This window comes from Aythya marila, assembly GCF_965140915.1.
Source record: "Aythya marila genome assembly, chromosome: 2".
NCBI classification, from domain to species: Eukaryota; Metazoa; Chordata; class Aves; order Anseriformes; family Anatidae; genus Aythya; species Aythya marila.
Genome location: NC_139043.1, coordinates 96,510,281 through 96,532,047, shown reverse-complemented (window position 1 = coordinate 96,532,047; position 21,767 = coordinate 96,510,281). Strand labels below are relative to the sequence as shown.

Below are 21,767 nucleotides of genomic sequence, written 5' to 3'. Positions count from 1 at the left end.
TTTTCACCTGTAGCAATTGTTTATTCAGTGTTTCTAATCAAAAGAAAATAAACGCTTCCCTCTCTTCTCCCTCTGTCCCAAATAACTGTTTTTGTATCTACTGCTGCCTCAAGCAATGTATCTGAATGCTGTCAGTGAACTCACACTAGGCAGTCAGTAGGCTCTACATGAAATACTGGCTATAGTGATGACCTGTTCTGGGGTAGTCACCATTATGTCGACCCCATAAGCACTAAGCAGACCGTGCAAACCCTTTGGGGCAAGTGGACTAGGAAGTGGACTTCCAGCCATACTCACCTCTTGTAAACTGTGGGAGCAGATAGTGTATTTAGGTTATTGCAGAGCTGAAACACCTGCCGTTAATGGAGATGCAAAGAAGGAATAAACAATGACTTAATGTCATTCCTGTTTCCCAGGGAGTCATAAATACATGAGGAAATTGCTGAGTAAGGCACTAACGCAGCAAGTGATAGAAATGAATTAAGAGGTAGTGCCACTTTTATAGGGAGGAGAGGATTCAGGAACAGACTGACCAGGCAAAGACATGGGGTGGAGATCAATTTGAAGGGAACAGACTTGTTGGGCTGAGTGGCCACTTCCAGTACAGCCAAATGCTATAATGCTATTAGTAAACCTATGTAAGAGGATTTTTTTTTTTTTTTTTTTGTTTTTTTTGTATGGAGACGTAGCTGCTTTGGAGATAGTAGGAGAAACCAAGCAGCCAAGGCCCAGCAGCAGGCAGGACTTCCATTCAGTGCCCATCTTGGCTGGCCAAACCTCCAGGTGCATGCCAGCTGGTTATCTCTTTATGCCAGGGCTGGTTTTGGTAGCCACTGCTGCCAAGGCAGCTTGAATTGGGCTTTGTCAGAAGGGAGCATCGGGCTGAGGAATCTTTCATTTTTTGCCATAAAATATGGGTGTAAAATAGTGCATTCTCAAATGGTTGTAGTTTGCATCTGCCTCCCTCAGGCAAATGGGACTAAACCATTGTCTTCATTTTCTTTTCTTTCTGTCATAAGGAGGAAAAGGAACTGTGCTCTTTTTTTCCTGTTTTGGTCATTGGTACCTTAGCTGAATTAGTTGGAATTTTTCATTGGCTTCAGTGGCAGCGGTTTTCTCTCCCATTCCCCAGGTTTGAGTGACTTTGCAAGGTGCATGGGACAGTGGAGGATCAAGCCCTGTGTTCACACAATCTCTTAGATTCGCCTTGTCTCCCCCTTCACCAAAGCTAGCCGGAGCTGGCTGAGTAAGTGATATGCACCCTCACAACCCAACCACATACAAATAATCCTATTGTGTTATTACTGAGAGGTTTCTGAGGCACTGTTCATTAGGATTGCACTCTGTATCATGAAAAGAATAAACGAAACTTAATGATCTGGGAAAGTGCATGACATGGGGTAAGGAAGTCCCTCTCAGGTGGAGGTGGCTGCAACTAAGCCCCAAAGGGTTTGGGGAAAGCTCTCTTAGGCAGATTTCCTTCCTAAATCCTGCCAAGAAGAAGGATCTTCTGAATAAAGTGACATCCAACCTGTATTTTTTTGCCACCGCATTTCATTTCACTACATCCTTCTTCTCCCCTCCCATTTAAAAACTGAAACATCACAGCCAGTGGAAATTTGACATGACTGAAATGCAAATGTGAAATTGTGAAGGGGAACCCTGCCATGGGTCACCCTGCTACAAAACATCATGTGTCTGCATTACGTGGCCTTTTCCCTTACAATAGGCTTGGGAAGGAGGAAATGATTAACATGATCAGGGAAACGGGGAAGTGATCATAGAATCATTAAGGTTGGGAAAGACCTCCAAGATCATCTGATCCAACCATCCAACTACAACCTATATCACCCACTAAACCATGTCCCTAAGCACCAGGTCCAACCTCTCTTGACTTCACCACCTCCCTGGGCAACCCGTTCCAATGCCTAACTGCTCTTTCTGAGCAGAAATGTCTCCTCATTTCCATCCTGAACCTCCCCTGGCGCATCTTGAGGCCATTCCCTCTAGTCCTATCAATGGTTACCTGTGAGAAGAGGCCAACCCTTAGCTCCCCACACCTTCCTTTCAGGTAGTTGTAGAGCACAATAAGGTCTCCCCTGAGCCTTCTCCAGACTAAACAACCCCAGTTCCCTCAGCCGCTCCTCACAGGACTTGTGCTCCAGGCCCTACACCAGCTTCATAGCGCTTCTCTGGACACCTTCCAGGGCCTCGATATCCTTCTTGTACTGAGGGGCCCGAAGCTAAACACAGAACTCGAGGTGCGGCCTCACCCAGTTTTTTCTTCCCCAGACTAAACACCAGTTTATTCAAATTTGCTTCATAAATGAAGTCTTCACTGAGTAAGATGCGTTTTTTCCTATTTCTGCCTTGTCTCTTTTTTCTCATCTTCTCTCTGCCTTTGGTGGTCATGCGCAGACCCAGGAGTTGGACTCAGTGATCCTTGTGGGTCCCTTCCAACTCAGGATATTCTGTGACTCTGATTCTGATCTGTTTCCATGATTTTGAGATACTTCATCTGTCCCCAGCCCTTCCCCACAACCTATCCTTAAACATTTTCTCTATCAATTTCTGACCTTTAGAACAGGACTTGCTCTGGAATTTGGGTTTCTTCTTATTCTGTTTTGTTTTCCTACTTTTGCAAAGGATGATCTTAAAATAGTGAAATATTGTTTGTCTCCCAGGCTAGAGAAGTGTGGACTGAACACAACCTGATGAGCCAGGAGCTCTGCAGTTCTAGTTCTGGCTGGGCAGCAGTTTGCTTTCAGTACAGCCCCAGGCAAGGCAGCTGATCTTGTACTCTCCATAAGCTTTTTCAGTACTTGAGTGGTTTTTAAAATTACAGTCGTTTATTGCAAGAAATACTTTCGTTGTTTGTTTTTACTAACGCCAGTTTGAAAATTTGAGCTAGTTTTGGTTAAGTATCAGGTCCTCCTAAACAGCTCACATTTTTCTGGTCACAGGCAGTCACTTCAGGAACATCACTGTGAAGAACTACTGCTGCCCAGAAATAGAAGTTTATGTTAGTTAATAGAAGTTTATAATTAGTGCTCCCAGGCTTCAGGACCATCATAATGCTGAGAAATATAAAAATAAAAAAGGTTAGGCGTTGTTACATGTCTCACATCCACAAAACAGTAATGTCAGTTTTAATACTGATGAGTCCTTCTGAGCTTAGGATTGTCACAGGCTGTTGGGCTGTTGGTTTATTTTTGTTTGTGGGTTTTTAAGGTCTTCATGCCAAAAAGAGCTCAAGGGTGTATTACCCAATATTGAGACTAAATATACACAATGTCTTCTGAACCTGCGTGTTAGATTGTCCAGACACTGCTATGAAGTTTTAAATGAAAAGTTAACGATTTTAAACAAATCTAGGAACCTTTATTTTGTAACTGATTGCAAGATCAAAAATTCTTCTGAAAATTTCCTTTTGTTCATAAAAAAAAATACTGCATAAGAAATCACAGGGTCTCAGTATTGTTCTGTTCAGTGCAAAGGACAGATTGTTGGCATTCCTGGGTAATTCTGCTCTCTGGCAAACTAATGCCTCTTATCAAGTGCTCTGATGTTCAAGTGCCTGAGGGCTTGTTCACGTGGTAAAATTCAGTGGCACTATTCATACTTCTCCACTGCAGAATATGAGTATCCACATGGGAACTAAACATGGGAGTAATTATTTTGCTCTAGAAAAGCCCTTAGTACGTAATTTCTCCCATTCTCATATAATTTCTCCCCAGTAAAATAGCTATGTCACAAGTAATGCAGCACACCAGAGAAAATGCGTTTGGGGACATCAGAAAGGAGTGCTTTGTGCAAAAGCAACCCTTCACTCATATAACAATGCATTTCCCTACTTGAACTTTTTTTTTTCTTTTTCTTTCTCTCTCTCTCTCTCTCTTTTTTTTTTTTTTTTTTTTTTTTTTGATACAGAAGACTCTGTCCTTGCTTTTAAATTCTTTATTCTACAGTGAAATAAAAATAAACATCATGCACGTATTTCTCCACACCCATCCATCCACTGTGTTAATTATTGATATTAGATGTGCTGTACTATTTTCATTTCCAGAGCACCACCCACACGTCAGTGGATGCCCAGCACTCAGACAGATGCACTAGCACCAGCTCGGGAAAATAAGCAAGAGTGGAATCAGGTAAAGTAAAACAATTTCACACTTCAAAGGATATTAACAGGACGTGCTGCACCTGCAGCCATGAATTTCATTTGCATAGCAGAAAACCAGTCCTCGTGCTGTGAATGTAAGGCAGCGGGCAGGAGGGGTGAAGGATGGGGACAGAAAACACAGGCTGCCTCGCACGCAGTGTCCCTTAGCACTGGCTGTGCTGTGGCCTTCGCAGTTGTGCCTTTTGTGTCTACTCTGCCCTCAGCAGTTCTCGCTGGCTGACCCGCAGCAGGTGGTACAATTTGGAGAGAGATTTCAGGGGTCTCTGGTGCGCGGCAGCATCCACACGCCCCGGCTCTGCACACTCCTGCACAGCCTTCTGCAGCTGTGGCTGCAGGGGGAAGGAAACCAGCGGCCCTCCGAGGCTGGGAGAAAACCAGCGGCGGAATATTTTGTCACAAATGACCTGAGGAAAGCAAAAAGAGCAGATTGCTGTCTTGTGGGAGCTGTAACTAACGCACTGCCGCTTCCCCGGGACTGAAGCAAAATGTCTCTACTCGTGTAGCAGCTGAATTTAAAAAAATGCCTTCAGCCATTCAGAGGAAGATAAAGAAAAGGAGTTTGTACAGAGGCTGTTCTCTAGCTGAGGAAACCCGCTTCTGCTCAGGCTGCTCTTGTTTTTCTGCATAACAAGTGGTGAGGATGGGGAGGCTGGGAAGCAAAGTGCAGCTGAGCTGTGCCCCCCAGCCTCTGTGCTGAGCGAGCACATCCCAGCAGCATCACTTGGGTGAGTTATAGGACACCTCAATCCGAGGCCAGGAAACCCATGGACCACTTTCTCTGTATTATCTCCGTACTATGTCTGGAGAGTGGAGAACAGCAGCCACAGCCTCCCACTGCTTACAGGTAGACAGCCTTGACTTCACTGTTAGTGGGGGCAGTAATGATAATGCCCTGCTCCAATGCCCTGCTCCTTCTGCCTCTACTCACATGTGAGGCACTGGGCAAACAATGTCTGTACCAGCTACATGGAAACACAGCAAATAAACGCTAGTGAATATAAAGGTCTGTTTGCTTCTCCAACACAGGATTTCTGAATGGGACTGGCACTCATGTGGCCACATTTAAAAACGTGTCTATCTGCACTGCACGGTGTCCTCGTACATACCATACGTTTTATAGTCAATGTGACTGTAAAAGAAATGGATGCATAAAGCAGCTGTGTCTACTCACTTGCAAGTTGTTATTGGCTCTCTGTGCTCCACATTTTCTGATTTTCAGATTGCATTTTGAAAAGCAATCGAAAAAATTACAGTCGTCATCTCCTGTGCAGTTCTGTTCAAGGATGTCCCTCATTTTGGGCTCAAAAAAGGCCATATCCACATCGATGGCCACCACCTGTGGATAAAAACAAGCCATCAAAACCGGCACAGCATAGACTGGACAGGGTTGAGCAAGCATTCCTTTGCTCCTTTCTCTTGGAAATGCTGTGCTGAGATCATGTGCCTGTGGTGAACCAGAATCTCAATGAAAAGGCTTTCTTCAGTGTAACCGAGCAGCAGTGGTCTTATGAATACCAATTCTTAAACAAAAGCAGTCAGTGCTTACCACAGCAGGAAAGGGAAAATTATATGCGGACAGTATGTGCGTCCCTGAGGTCAACTGGATTGATTTGCCTTAAACCAGGACTATCCACCTTGAAGATTGATTAACTTGTTGTTACAGTTTATGCAGATGGCAACTCAACCTTTTAATTATGTGATGCTGCAAAATTACCCGCAGGCCAGATGGTCTCGTTTCACAATTCACCTTTCAGACTACACTTTGCTGCTGTGGAGAGGAGCGCTGCGATGCACAGCAGTACCTGCCCCTGGTACGGCTCCTCCAGACCTGCCATTGCATCCAGCAGTACCTGAGCAGCTGTAGAAATGGGTCCCTGAGGCTGCTGAAAGCTGGGAGTGTTTGCCACAGTTCTTGTCATGGGGTGGCAGCTGCCCAGTGAACAGTCTCCCTTCAGTGCTATGAAAGCATCTGCCAGCACTCCTTCAGAGCCATGCTTAACACTTAACACTCAGACCCTTGACTCAGAGACTCTCATAGAGGCTGAAATACTTTTTACAGGGACCTGGGCAAAACAGAGTTACTTGTGTCCAAAAGACAGTCTTATTTTTGAGATTCAACCTTCCAAAATTACACGGGAAGCTGAACTGTGTGGCTGGAGCAGCAGCTGGATCAACCCCAGCAGCTAAAGATGTCTGGTCTGGTAGAAGTCCAAGCAAACCTTCCACAGGCAAAAGAGGAAGGTCTAATCTTCATTTTATTCTTTTTATTTTTATTTTTTTTTCTTTTCCCCTGCCCCCAGGGGAATCTTAAAAAGATGAGGCATAGCTTAAAAACTCAAGTATTTTTAAAGTTCTTGGAGAGCTTGATAATCATGACATAGCCTAGGCAATTTCACACATTTGGAAAGGCAGTTTTTGTTCTTTTTTTTTTTTTTTCTTTACTTCCTTAAACTTTCTGCAGATTTTATATGAACATCTTGTAGCAACTGGAAATTCCTGTAGCAAGGCAAACAGACAGTAAAAATAGTGAAGCATTTCTCCAGTCCTATGGTCACTGCACCAGCCTCCCAGCGGGTCTTTGCCAGCACTGAGCACCTTTGACAATCTCACCCGTTTTTCTGCTAGGAAAAAAGAGCCCTAGTTCTCAAACATGCAGCTGCAAAGGGGGTCATTTTTTTCACTGCAGCTCACCTGTTACAAAAATGCTTGGGCATCCAACCAGATGCTGTACAGATAGATTTAGGTGACACAACCTGTAAATAGCTACATCTTGATTTTGTAATGTTTGGAAATTATGATGGAGGTGTTGAGTCCTAAGGAAATTCAGGAAGGAACCAATTCTGGAGACAAATGACAAAGCAGCCTAGGGTTCCCACTTCTTGCCCTCCTCCCATAGTCACTCAACAGGAGCTATCACTAATTCCTCCCTCGGCTTTCTGGCTGTAGGCATCTCCTGCCTCTCAGCCCAGTGGGGTGATAGCTGGAGATACCATCACATAATGTACAAATGGAAGACCCATGTGTAAGCAAAGCAGCAGCTCCTTTTTTTTTTTTTTTTTTTTTTTTTTTTTTTTTTTTTTGTAATTAATTTTCCTAGAAAACACAAAATTAGAATGCTTTGGTCTACCAGAAGGTGACACAACCTCTGTCTCTTTGGACCCCAGAAGTCATGAGACAATCCTGGAAAACCAAGCCTCACCAGAAGGACTTGCAATGGAGGACACATCAAATATCCTTCCTCTTCTCCTAAGTGCAATCATTTTCCTCTACGTAGCCAGCAAAGCAGATGTTCTAGTGTGTGCTCAGCCATGTGCAGTTACAGCCTGCAGAGTTGAAAAGGATGGGCAAGCCTGCCTTGAAGAACCTCTGTCAGATCTCACTTTGCCTAAATACTGGTATGCTTTTCTTAGTTTCTTGCTACACCTCCCCAACCATTCCCTCTTCAGCTGCTGTATTGCACCTGAATAAACAACGTAAGTGAAGGGAAGATGAAGGGGAAGCACTCTAATTGCTCTTAATGGCTATAAGCTTAGGCAATGTTTATCTAGTGCTCTAAAGATTGGAGTGTCCGTGAGTGCTGATAATAGCATTCGAGCTCCTGACAACACTTTGTATGCACTCCGAGTGCAGAAACCCCACCGACGTCACTGCAAACGGCGAGTCTGGTTCAGACGTTTACTACACGGTGGCTCCAGTCCATGGACACAATTCCCACTGAAATCTGTGGAATTTCTGTCCGCAGACTGAATACATATTCAGCAATATGGTGGTGAGCTATGTCATCTCTTAGAAAACATTTACAATTATCCGCTTCAGAGATACAGCCGTACAATGACAAGTCAAACAGCAGCAGTACCAGGGAGTTTCTTTTCACCATCCTCAAATCGTTTCCAGATCAGATAATCTGAACACTAAAGCAAAAAGATGTGTATGTTTGTATGCAGGGAGTTCCCTTTGTGTCAGAGCAGAGAATCCAGCCGTAGTGCTCAGGCTCTTAACAGCTTTCCTTTCAGCAACACTGCCAGAAATAGTTGCCAGGACTCAGGTTACAGCTTCATTCACAGCTTCTGAGATCCCCTTGCCTTTGGGAGGCATCCCTCACCGCGTACAAAGGATACGACCCCGTCAGTGTCAGTACCTTTGAGCAGGTGAAACAAGTCAGAACTGAATTAACAGCCCCCAAAACAAGCAGCAGGATCTAGTGCTCTGAGATGTGGCTGCACATATTACGATGACAAAACGTAGTAATAAGGCTCCCCTGTCGGTTTTAAAATGTGTTTGTTTTGCAAAAGCTTGGCCAAAAATTGTATGAGGAGAGACCTGTCATTTTTTGCACAGCCCCTTTCAATCTAGAACTCAACCTCAAAATGCTGCAACACAGCCCCAAGGCCCCAGCTTACCGTGAGATCGTGCCTGATAGCAAAGTTTTCTGGTTTGATGTCACACAGGTGAAGTCGGTGAGAGAAATCATTATCGAAATGCTGCACCATGTCCAGAAAGCTGAGTGCGATGTCAATGATGGCTCTCACTCTGCTTCTGTGGCCAGTAAGGGAGGGACCAGCCATGTCTTCCAAGGGAAAAAGAGTTTTGTGCCAGGCGTGTCCAGCTGTGAGATACTCCACGGCATAGAAGTGTCCACAAGAGCCAATAATTCGTAGCACATGTTTGCTGAAGTCCTGCAGCAAACTGAAGAAGATATATTCCTCCTGCTGGAGCAAGGACCACATGCTGGCCACCTGTGCTTTCCAATGGGGTCCCTTCCTCCTTGTCCACAGGGGCCCCATGGTGTTGTTGGACAGTTCCAGACCCAGAACATTTTTGACCTCCAGGGCTGCCATCAGCAGGAGCTCTGTTTCGGTGATATCCTGCGTTTCCACCTCCTCTAGCATGCTGAGGTGCTGGTAGCTGGAGAAGATTTCCTGTTTGGATTTCAGGATGATGGGCTGGCCTCTCCAGTCAGCCTGGATGACCTTCTTTCCCCTGTCGTAGTACAGGCAGTGTTTGTACACCAGCTTCTGTGCCACACACAGGTCCTCACAGAGGTCGCCGGTCAGGACTCCACTGCTGTAGTCAAGACACTGGAGCGAAAGAGAAAAATGACCATAGCAGGACCAGATGCCCCTGGGCCACTTAGAAGAAAGTCAGAGAATCAGCACAGTGTAACCTAGACATCTCCACTTAAACTACAGCTGGATAGCTGGGTCCTTCAGCAGTCCTGCATGTGCAGGACAATTTTGTGTTGGAGATGCTCTGAAGGAAGCTGTAAGAACCTCCCTCTGCACTGCCTGGAAGCAAAGAGGTTGTACGCAGTACCTCCTGGGCCAAGAACTCTCAGAATTTTTAAATTTGTACGTGCTTTATAACAAAATTACTTTTCTGCTTGCTAGTTAAGTGGCCGCTGTAAATTCATAAGAGAACTGCAAGGATTCCCCCACCAGTCCTTCCCTCACCCTGTAATTGTTTCCATACCATCACGTCCAAGAGTGTAGGCAGTTGCTATATTCCTGAGGGCATTCAGAAGTGCAGCTGCAGGGACTGCTTTGGGGGAATCAGCAGAGGGGTGATCACCGCTCTCTGGTGGAAGGGGAGCAGACCGTGGTGGTGTAGGAAGCCAAACAGCTGGGAGGAGGCTTGACAGTGCTCTCCTTCCTTGCTTTCTGGCATTTGAGCTTGCATTTAAGCGAGCTGGCAGCTCCCACTGCACACGGAATACCTGCAACGTCTGCCTGACCCCCGCCTTATTTGTGACTTGCTGCTACAGAAACAGGAAACACAAGCATAAAATTCAAGGGATGCATTTCCTTAGAAGAGCCTCTGAGGTGTGCACCAGAAGGATGAATTCTGATGCCAGGCAATATTCTGAGCCCAGGGTTAAAAACACACCAGGGAATGGGCACGGGATTATGTCTAAAATCCAGGAATGGAGCAGGAAAGGGTTAACTTAGCTAAGTTTTTAGCTAAATTGGCTGAAACAGCTCACCAAGGGCTGGTCAGACAGACATAAAACCTATACTCCAATGTTCTCACAGCCAAAAGAAAATATTCAATGCCAGCCAGGGGAGCCACGAAGGCAAACTGGCATGAATGTCCTGACCCCAAGTCCAGGGGTGCACGTGTGTGATGCACACATCTGCATCCACATCCGCATCAGCACGGTCAAGCACATTCACTGGGCTGCCCATAGACTTCAGAGCACACAGGTCAATGGTCATGCTTTTGAAAATTCACTCCTAATGTATTCTACCTTTTTAAGTAGGGAAGTAATTTTCTCTGTGGAAGTAGTTTAGCAACTCTTGCTGCCTGGAACACTAGGAAATTTTAGAAAAGATAACAAGCAGAAGGATTTTTTTTTTTTCATTTTGTTTTGGAGCTTAAATATAATTACAGTTAAAATCCTTGCTCTCCTACTGAGAAAACCACAACCTAATTCTTGTTCCGCTACATTAAGAGAATTAGGGCGCAGTCCTGTAATTGGGTCCACATGGGTGAACCCTTGCCCCTGTGGACAGTTTTACCGTGGTCCTTTATCAACCACATTCACTCCTGGAGGGCCCATAGGCTTGTACATCTAGAAGAACCCGTGCCCAGAAGACCTGCAGTCAAGCATGTGAATGTGCAGCCTGTTTTCTTGTGTTGCTATCATGTCATTATTAATGGCATTAATGAGAAAAAGTCATGGAAAAAACAGTCTCACATGTCCCAGGCATAGGAGCTGAGTCATTTTTTGAACTGGCTGCCGTTTGGGACTTGTCTCCTGTTCCATTTCAACCAGTATCTGACAAACAGTCTCTGAATGTGATCCTTCTTGCACTGAACCTGGGCAGTGTTTTGCAAACATAAATTGCCCAAGGAGTTCCTACTCTCACGGTGATGAAATACAGATTGTCCCTAAAGAAATAACATTCTCCATTGGTCACCAATGCAAGCAAGAATCTCAGAAAGATTTCCTGAACTAATCAAAAAGCAGCAGAGCAGTTTGAACAACTTTCAAGAGTTTCTTTACTCACAGAATACAGTGAGTTACAATTCACTCTATGATTTTAAAAATGTCCTCATTTTCCTGTTCATTACAGTCTCAAAGGCCAGCAAAGACTGACTCCAACTTTACATCCTCTGTACTTCAGCCCACCTTATTCAAGTGGTTTATGTTTTTCCATATGCACGAAACACTGAGTAAGCTTAGCTCATCAGCCTCTCACTATGACAGTTACTTTTTTCAGCCCCTACATCATTTTTGTATTCTTACTCTCTCCCCATTTCTCTCTCTGATTTCTCCCACAGATCTTAGAAGCACAAACTTCTGAACTGAGTGCCACGGTCCAGTGCTGCAAAGACAGGCAGCAGCCTTTCCCTCATTCTCCATTTGGGATACGGTCAGAGCTCATGTCAGCCTTTTAGGCACGGTCTGCACTGGTAGCTCATGCTGAAGCAATTATTTAACCCCCACATCCTTTCCAAAGTCATGCAGTTTCACAGGACAGTCTTCCATTCTACTGGCATAGGTTGTACTGTTTTGTTCCCCAGTCTATTAGCTCGTAATTTACTTTATTAAAGCCCATTTTTGTGGGCTGAAAACTTTTAGCCAGGTGAGTCAGATTACACTGCAACAAAAAGATGCTCTCTTTGTAATTTGCTCACCCAGGACACTTTGCACTAACTGCAGCCTTCACCATACAAGATTTTATAGCACCGTGATGACTGCTGATAAACAGGAGAATTGAAGTTCAAGGAAATCTTCTAGAAATGGTCTGTCACACTGACACCTCTATCTTAATGGCTGCACTTTGAGATCTGTTGATGAGACAGACACAGGAACACAACATAAGTGAGGCTTGGACTCACTCATCTGTTTCTGTTTAAATTGGCCACATAATTTTTCATATCCTTAGTTCACTTACCAAGATAAGTTTAAAAAGATGGGTTTAAATTCATGTAAAAAATTAAATTAATGTAAACTCTGCCTAGAATTTATATCAATTTAAATAATTTGCTGCACCACTGCCACTTTGTGTGTAAATCAGGCCTGAGAATGAGTCCTGTCTTGTAATCAAGTACTTCTTCTATGTAAATGCTATGCTAATCAAGCTTTGGGGAGGCAGCAAAATTAATGAAACTCTCCAGAGAAAATCAAAACTGATCACTATGCAATTTAGTTTGTTCAGTGTAAACGAAGGTGAGAGTGATGTTAAGAAACAGCAAGCGGTCCTTCAGAGAGCTGAAAGCTGCCTCTGTCAGACACATGGTGCTGCTCTGCCCTTCCCAGAGCAGTACACAGCTACACAGAGCTATGTGTTACTTACGAGAGGGAAAGAAACCCTCAGAAATACCACCTGAAGGAGAATATAGCCATGCAATCATCACCCACTTGTTTAAAATGATTCCTCTTCTTCTGTCCTGCTGCATGCATTACAGATGACCGGCAAAATAGTTTTCCTTGGAAGTTGACTTTGCTTTGTAAAAGATGTGAGGCTGAAGCCACCCGGTTGTTTTGCGACCACCTGCACTTTGAAGAGCTGCAAAACTCACGCAGTGTTGCAAAGGTGTACAAAGACCTACTTCTGGGCTGATGAATACGAGCTTGTTTTTTCCTTGTTCCACTAGGACAGTGCCTTTCTAACGCTATTCGGGAAGCCTGCTGGTTACAACCCTTGGTGCTACTGTCCAGACTCACCGAAGCAGGCAGACGGATGCGGTGCTCTCAGCTACCATTCCTCTGGAAGGACCTTCTGAAGACAACCTCCAGACCATGCTTGCCACACATGGATGAAGACAACTTCCCAAACTGCTGCCTGAAATCTGGCTCTGCCTGAGCTTCTGCAGATGTGCCTAATCCTCTCCAAACCTGGGGGAAAGTGCCAGGTCTCCATCCACCCAGCACCAGGTCTCCATCCACCCATTTGCTCCGGTTTCTGATGGCAGTGGATGGAGCTGGGGAGCTCCCCACTGTCCTGTGCCCTCGCAGAGGGACGGGCAGGATCCTTCCCCCCGGCTGCAGGCCGGTGCCCAGCATCACTCCCCATCCCTGCGATCGCTCCTCCTCTGTCACACAGAGCCGAGGGAAATTTGGGGGGCAGCTCTTGCTTGCTGCCCATTGTCTGGCTGCCAGCAGCATTCCTCCCTTCCCCTCTCACCAACAGCACCACGAAAAGCCCGAAAGAAGAAGCAAAACCCCGCTGCGCGCCTTAACCCACGCTGCTCCTCTTTCCCCGAGCGCTCCCGGCGCAAACCCTAAAACCTGCTTTTTTGCTCATTTTACCCCGGGACGGGGATCCGGGAAGGGGGAGCATCCTCCTGTCCTCCTTCCCTCTCTCCCTCCCTTCCCCTCGCCCTGCCCCGCCACCTACCAGCCTGGCCAGGATGCTGCGGCCGCTCTCGTCCGTGCAGCGCCCGGGGAAGGCTCCCCGGCGGAGGAGGGCGAGGAGCGAGGCGCTGAGCCCCAGCCAGCAGGCGGCCCAAGCCAGGAGGAAGGCGGCCGAGCTCCGCCGCCGGCCCCGGAGCCGCAGCCGCTTCCAGCAGCCCCCGGCGCCCCTCATCGCGGTGTCCGGCCGCCCGCCCCGGCCCCGCGCCGCATCCCCGCCTCGGGGCGCCGGCCTCGGTGGGTCTGAGGGGAGCGGAGCGGAGGTCCGCCCTCTTTTGGCTGCTCTCTCCCGTGCCAAGCTCCCGTTAAATGAGGGGAAAAAAAAAAAAAAAAAAAAAAAAAAGGAAAAAGTTGTTTGTTCTGCAGGAACTTCCCGGCTTATCTCCCGTTTGTGGCTGTGGGGTTGCTCCTGCGCAGCGCACGAAGTCCTGGCGTCCTTTCCTCAGCCCAGGTGCGGGCACTCCCTGCCTCTCTTTACATCACTGGGCTCACTTCTTCCTCCCTTCGCCCTTCGCTCCCTCCTTGAGAGCCCATCACACCATCACACCGTCCCACCACTCTGCTCAACGTAACGCCCAGCACTCAATGCACAGCTCTGTGCAACCCAGATTTGCTGTCAGATACGGTGAAAAAAGGACCAGATTCGTGGTTTTTTTTTTTTTTTTTTTTTTTTTTTCCTTGTGCAGATAGTTACCTCAGGCTACTTGCAGTCCCGTTCCAGGAAGATGAATCGCAATTAGTGAAACCGCTCGGAGGGTAAATTACACAAATGAGTGAGAATAGCAGATCCTGGCCCGTAGATATAGGGCCAGAAAAGAATTCAGTGGGCTTGTTTTAATGTGCGCTTCCTGTAAGATGCTCTGGGGCACATTTTCTTAACAGATTAAGGTGATAAGGGTTAATAGATTAAGGTTCACTGTTGGAGAGCTGGACTCAGGAATACATGTTCTGTACCCTCATGTCCAGCTTCATGAAAAACACCTCCCTGTACAAGTAATTAAAATGAAATGCAAGCCAATTGATGGTGTTGAATTTTACCTCTCAGAACAGCAAAGGGGCAGCAGGTTTGCTGCTGTCCACACCTTCTGCATGCTCACTTCAGTTCTTCCCTGTACAACAGAGCAGATAGACCATATAGACGGAAAGATAAACACATGGCTGAATTACTCCAGCTTTGTAGGTCTGGCAGTGGGGAGAATACAGGGAGAACAACACTTGCATCTCCAAAGTATTGCAGAGGCAGAATCACTGCCACTGGCCACATCTTCTGTTGTTTGTGGTTTGCTTTCTCTCTTGCCATTTCACTTCTTCACCTGCAGTGCCTGCCCTTCTTGTATTTTCTTGTTTCTTCCCCAGTCCTTTTACCTAGAGGAAGGTGCCTTTAGCGGCACCGGGGGTACAGCGTGTTTCACACAGCACCAGAATATCTCCCTCCACCTTGGTTCTGGGCTGTCTGTTTAATGGCTTAGGCACTACCAAAACTATGTATTTTTTACATTTGGGTTCGTAAAACATGCCTCTAGATTTCTCTCTGTGTCCATATTCCCCAAGGGACATTATGTAGTATCTTTTCATTATTCATTACCCTTTCACATCTGTAAAGTTCTGTATGTGTATCGTTTGTGCTGCTCTGAAATAAAATCTTAATTGCTTCTGACTTTGGGCTGGGAACAAAATATGGAGACATCAGCTCTGGTTAGGTGGCATAGCTGAGCTGCTCTAATTGCTGCTGGCAGATCCAAGCACATTCCCTCCTCTTCTCTACCATTCCCTCCCTGTTTTCCCTCTGTGGCTGCACAGTCCACTCCCTTCCCCTAGCAAGATATGTATTTCGCTGCCCAGTGTATTTACTGAACTCATTAACAGAGCAGAAAACTGTAAACCTGATCTTTGCTGCAATATTTTCAGGCAGGTTAAGCAGTTGGGGTGCCTCAGGATGTGTCCAGGCACACCGACGAGGCTGTGGCAGGGAGCAGTGCTGTGGGGCAGGCGCTGAGGGATGGAGTGGGGCACAACCGCTGGCTCAGCTGTATCACATCTGCACGTCAAGGGTGCAGTGTGGTATCACCAATACCAATGAAATTATAGCATTTCTAAGAAGAAATGCAATAAAGAAGAAAAATAGCTAAAAAGTGTTAGGTGAAAGAAACCTGATGAAGGAAATGCAAGTTACGCAGCACTCACACTAGACTGTTTACTGCTTTAATTTCATGGTAAATCCCACAGGAGGCATTTGCAGAGAACAACACTCCATCTTCCCAAGAGGTTTCGATATAGCCTTCAGACAATGGAAAGGGTTTGTACCTCATTTTTCAGTCTCTGAAGTTTCGAATATCCCACTGGCTTTCGTAGGTGTGAAAAGTTGAACAACAGTAGTAAATATCTGCGTGTGTACACACGCACATACCTACTCATACCTGTGTGTATACATATACACACCCATATATACATGTCTTTAGATAAGAACAAGAACCAGTCCAGAAAACTTGGATTCATTAAAAGTTAAAAGTCTGGGTGTTGAAGAATCAGGAGCCTTTCATAGCAATTGGTTGCCAGCTGCAAAATTAAAAGCTAGTTTGGGGTTTCTTCTGACTAACAGAGTCAGTTCCAGCCCATCCACAGTAAAATATAAATCCAAATGTCTCTCTGTCATGTAGCAATTTTCACTAGGAAAAAAAACAAAACACTTCTGCATTAGAGGAACTTTGTTTCCTTTATATATTAAAATGTGGCAATTTGACATTGTGTTTCTGGATCCCTGAAAGAAGCAATATCCCTCTTCTCATTTTAACTGAGAAATAATCTTAATGGAAATTAATTGGTTGAAGTTGAATTAGCCTTATAGAGGGCAGCAAAAATAATTCTGGCTTGGTTTCATCTGTGGCGTCTTGGTCAAGCCAGGACCAGGAGGAGCCCTCAGTGTGGGATCTTGCTGAGCCCACAGTTTTCTCATCGACTTCAGGCAGAAACCGTGTTGCATGGGCTCAAGTTATACCAGGCTGTGAGTCCTTATTTTCCTAGCTACCTAATTCATGATGAGGGTTTAAAAGGAAAAAATGAATCGATCATTAAGAACTGCCTTGGCACTCAAATTAATTAAATGTAAAACTGTTTCATTAGGAATTATTGTTCTGTTTGATCGATTTCATCACCTTCTGTCATTAGCACAAGTTGTCGATGGAAATAGGGTACACTTCTGCCAGTCTTTTGTAGGGCACAAATGGAAGCTCGAGAAACTTTCAAGTGCTGTTCAAATATACCTTAAATTAAATTTTAACATATAAATATTTCTTTCTGATTTCCTGTGGCAAAGCTGAGTAGCTGAAAAAACATCACAGGGTTTGACGTACATTTGAACATGTCCTTTAGGCAGTGAAATTCCCTGGCAGAGTCCTGAGTTCACCAGAGGAATCAAAATGTATTTTCTCATTTATGCCATTAATCAAAAAGAATATGGTGCAAACTACTCACAGAAGTTTTACCGCATCAGTGTGCAGTGAGTTTATCGGGTCACATTGCAAACCAGAAGCAAAAAAGTGGCATAATCTAAAATACAGAGTACAGCTTTGTGGGCAAGGGAAATGCCTAGACTGATTCACCAATTTAAACAAGAGAAGGTGTTCAGACAGAGAAAGGTTTCCCAGGTATATGCATTAAAAGGAATTTCTAATATGTTTTATCCCCTTTTCTTTTTAGTCTCTGCAGATATTTCTTAGGCATAGCTGCCCATGAAAGCCAAATGCATTTATTTTCTTCTTCCTTCTTACCACTTACTAGATCCCACACTGCAAATTTTAATTGTCTTGCTTTTATCATACATCCACTTTCAGTTAATCTCTTTATTAACCTCATGCCAACTTTCCCCTCTCATTTGGGAACAGTATCATCTGAAGAAGCCAGGGAGATACTTTGGCAGTGACTGTGGCAGATTGCTGTTTACTTGTAATTCTTCAGACTAGATGAAACAACAAAGATGCAAAAATATTCTTTATTTTTTGTTCATATATCAAAAATTATTCCCAACAAGGTATTGCCTTCTGCTTCTCTACTACATTCCCTGTCCATTCATTCTACCAGTCAGGATGGGGAAAAATAGCTTAATTAACAGTAAGATGCAGCTCCATCATTTCATAAGTGGAATTGTAAATGGAATCGTCTTTGCCAGAAACTGGAGTCAAGGCATTGACTTGAAAAGTCAAGTCAGTGACTTGAGAACAATTTTTCTATCATAAAAGGATACTGTCCAATGGAATCTGCCAGTATGTATCATGTTGTACTTCTGTCCAGGGTGTGCAAAAGGGAGAACAAAGAAAGGAAAATGCTGCAATTCTCATCGCATCTTTCTATATGTTTCTAAGCTTTGCACCAAGTTCAGGCCCAGTGATCTCATTATACCAGAACTGAATCTCATCTACTGAAGGCTCTTTCTGGCCTTCTGTTATGAGATTCTGAAGCAATCCTAGAAATACTTTGAAGTTGCGGTAAGGTTATACAGAAAGATAAAAGAAGTTTTCTAATAAACTAATTCCCTGTGGCCTTTTGCATTGTGCTGTTATTTACGCTACTGATCTGAAGTCACTCATACAGGCAGCTTATTTTACACAGTAGACTCTCAGGGCTGCAATCGTTTAGATATATAGTAGCTCAAAAGAGTAAGAAAGTTAAGTGTCACCTTTTCTAGTCCAATGACTACATTATACATTCCTGTGTATTTTATGTATTCCAGAAGATGTTTCTAAGGCATGGATATTGTCAAGAAAGTTGCTGTGTTGTCATATAGACAGTCTGGTCTGTAATATAGAAGCAGTCCAGTTTATGTCTGCAGAGACTCTGAAACAAGTTTGTTTTAGGAATTTGCACTAGGCTGATTTTAAAGTTGTTTCACTGACAATACTGATCTAGGGTCACCAAGGTCCCCCCACTTGCATCTTGTTTTGCTGTGGCATTGAAAATGCAGCCCAGGTATGTCAAGAGTGGCTGAAGAGTAGCTCCCTGCTTCTTAGAGCCATGGAAAGCACACGACTGACTCTTGGACATGGAAAAAAACATCTTTATTGAAGGCACAAGCGACCACCAAGTGGACACTTTTGATATTGCACATGTAAGGGTTTGTAAACTATAAATACAATTTCCAGAGTCAACCCGTGTCACTTTTCTCCATTCACAGAAGGAAATCTAAATTTATAGCATTTTTCTGATTGTTTTGCTTTGTTCTTTTGGCTCAAGGGCTGTGTACTACTATAGTACTCTATGTTTTAAAATTCAATGAGCTGTAGCCATCGCACATAGAGTGGGATAGATCATAGTTCATTTGCAAGTGGGTATGTCCATTTCTTGATTTCTCTTTTACAAATCCAAATAATAAACAGAAGAAGAAAAAAAAAAAAAGAGAGAGAAAAAAGAAATAAAAAAGAAAAAGAAAAAAAAATAGGATTCAGTAGTATCATGGATAACTTGTGGTGTCAGTTCTGTAAAACTTAATTACTCTCAGTTGGTTTCTTGAAACTGTTCTTTGCAGTTTCTTTGTGAATGATGAATGGCTGGGCATGGTGCAAGCTGCAAAACGATCCATTAGTGAAATTCAATTTTCTCTCCGTCCTTGCAAGTAATTAGCTTTTCTTTAGGTAATATATTGTAAGTTTACATGCATCCAATGTTGGATGACATTTGTTTAGGGAAGAGTAGACAAGTTGGGTGCTGCACTGCTTACAACAAATAGCTCACAATTATACCAAGGTTAAACGTCCATTAGTGCAAGGAACTCCCCCATGTTGCTCCTGGGGAAGAAGTAAGGGTGAGCAATCCTGTCTAGCTGTCTGAGCTGCAGCAATACCACTGCCATGTGAGGTCCCTCCTGTTACATAGAGACATATTCCAAGAATCTGAGTAGTAGTTCTGGTGGCCAGGCCTATTTATGAGGGGCTAATGTCTGCACAGCCATCAGTAGCCAAAATAATAAACAAGGACTGCCAAGGCACTGAAAAGTTCTTATGGCTGAGAAGGCTCAGAAATGGATTGCCAGAGCTTCTTCCACAGAAACAATCTTCATACACAACTTGCAATTCATTTCCTAAGAACAGACAGAGAGGAGAATTTGCTTCTCAACAAAACTGAGCTGGTGTGTATGGTTCACTCTGTAGATGAGTCTTTCAGGAGATGCAATGTTATCTTCCTATGCTATTTTAAAATCTGGTACTGAGTCATCTCTTCCTACCAGGCCGCATTGCTTTTTGTGAGCTGTCTCTTGGTGAGAAACTAAAACTGAGAAATACTTTAGGGCAATAATGAATCTTTTGAACAAATACTATTTGTCATGGGCTGGAGCAAATGGCCACTGCGGTTAGCAGGAGTTATCCCATAGTTTTCAGTTGGCTTTGGCATTACGAGTATCTTTCAACTTCAAGAGAGGCACACAGGTTGTTTTTATCAGCACTTCTTTAATTGATAATCAATATGTCCTTTTTCTTAAAAGCAAAACTTTGTATAAGCTTGAAAAATGCCTTTGTGTAATGAAGCTTTTGATCCAGAACTTCTAATAATTTAACTGGCAACTGGTATTCCTTTTTTTTTTTTTTTTTTTTAAAGTGCCATGTTGTTATCCTTTTCCATCTTCCATTTTCCATCATTTTTCTTCTGTATGATCCCATTTTTCTCCCCCCCTTTTATTTTATTTTTACATTTCTCCTTTTTCTTCAATAATTGACCCTTTCTATCCTTCTTAGGCTTTAGTTATCTACCATCAACAGCATCTGTCAATCATATCTTTCCTCAGAGGACTTTATGTGTTGTAGCAGGAATACCTTCTTCCACAGTCCTTAGCAAGAGGCTTCTTCTGCAAAGAGAGGCCTAATTCTGATCAAGTATCAGTGGACTTATTTTCAATTTACACTAAGGTTTACACTTTACTAGAAAATATTTGATATTCCTTGCTTTCATGTCCTCCTGATTCCTGTACATACTGAAATTGTGCTTTTAGCCCTTTCTGTGCAGAGAAACACATATGTATTCTTACCAAAAAACCCTCATTGCAAGACTCTTAAAACTGGGATTGCATTATTCTGAGTGTGATCGTCAGTTCAGGAAGCAGGGAGATCCACCAAAGGATGGGGAAAGGAATCATAGAATCATTTGGATTGGAAAAGACTTCTAAGATCATCTAGCCCAACGTTTAGCCTAGCACAGCCAAGTCCAGCATTAAACTATGTCACTAAGCTCTACATCTACACTTTTTTTCTTTTTGAAGAACTCAAGGACAACCTGCTTCCCTGGGCAGCCTGTTCCAATACTTCACAACACTTCCAGTGAAGAATTTTTTTCCTAACTTCCACCCTAAACCTCCCATGGCACAACTTAAGGCTGTTTCCTCATGTCTTGTCAGTTGGTGCTTTGGAGAATAGAACGACCCTTACCTTACTACAGCCTCCTTTAAAGTAACTGTAGAGTGTGATAAGCTCTCCCCTGAGCTTCCCTTTCTCCAAGCTAAACAACCCCAGCTCCCTCAGCCGCTCCTCTTAAGACTTGTTCTTCAGACCCCTCATCAGCTTTGTTGCCTTTCTTTGGACATGCTCCAGCATCTCGATATCCTTGTAGTGAGGGGCAAGTGCAGAGAAAGGAACCACAACGAAACCACAGCAGACACTGGAGAATGCTCCTGCAGAGCTGCAAGACTAGAGGAAAATTCCATCTGGGGAAGCACTTAAGCTTCATTTCCTTTAGGAGAACATGCATCACTGGCCAAGTTCTTTAATATTTCTATTTCACTTTGGCAAATCAACAAGTTATAAAAGGCAGAATTAAAGTCTCCCAACACTCCAAAATATATTCAACCAGAAATTGAAAGTGACATCTACACTTGCACACAGCATATCCTATGCACTTTCAGCATGGATAAACTGGGCATGCTGTTGGGATGAAAAGTTAGGATAAAATAAAGGCTAGTTGAGATTAAGTTACAAAAGGGTAAAGGTTTTGGCATTTGGGCTCTATGGTCATTCCAAAGAAAAGTTCTGGACTGAGGCAATCTCCAAGGGCTGTGGTTCTCATTTGCATTCAGATCACATCAAGCCAGGCTGTTGACCCTTTGCTTGCCTGTGTATTACACTTGTTTGTTACATGACACGCATCCCACCATTCCCATCTGAGCCATTGGCTTCTTATATTAATGCCAAGGATCAAGACAAGCAGGCAGAAGCAGTGAGTGCTTTAGTGATTCTTAGGCAGAGAAAC

At 44.1% G+C, this 21,767-nt stretch overlaps 1 protein-coding gene across 2 annotated transcripts; it reads right to left on the bottom strand.

Moving 5' to 3' along the window:
- Window positions 1-3,502: 3,502 nt before the first annotated feature.
- On the bottom strand, window positions 3,503-13,803 carry DIPK1C (divergent protein kinase domain 1C). Of its 2 annotated transcripts, none has more exons than XM_082752124.1 (4): window positions 13,528-13,803; window positions 8,584-9,261; window positions 5,355-5,519; window positions 3,503-4,587 (listed from the first exon to the last, which is right to left on the bottom strand). In XM_082752124.1, the coding sequence occupies exons 1-4, from the start codon at window positions 13,714-13,716 to the stop codon at window positions 4,372-4,374; spliced, it is 1,248 nt and encodes a 415-aa protein (XP_082608250.1). In that variant the 5' UTR covers window positions 13,717-13,803; the 3' UTR covers window positions 3,503-4,371. The 2 variants fall into 2 exon arrangements, with proteins under 2 accessions (XP_082608250.1, XP_082608251.1); XM_082752125.1 differs by lacking the exon at window positions 13,528-13,803 and adding an exon at window positions 9,653-9,769.
- Between the last annotated feature and the right edge of the window lie 7,964 nt (window positions 13,804-21,767).

Excerpts from the sequence above, each read along its gene's own strand:
- DIPK1C (XM_082752124.1), bottom strand. The coding sequence starts at position 13,716 with ATGAGGGGCGCCGGGGGCTGCTGGAAGCGGCTGCGGCTCCGGGGCCGG. Across the intron at positions 9,262-13,527 it reads GCAGCATCCTGGCCAGGCTG|TGTCTTGACTACAGCAGTGG; the intron begins GTAGGTGGCGGG and ends CTTTCGCTCCAG. Across the intron at positions 4,588-5,354 it reads GAGCCAATAACAACTTGCAA|GTCATTTGTGACAAAATATT; the intron begins GTGAGTAGACAC and ends TGCTTTCCTCAG.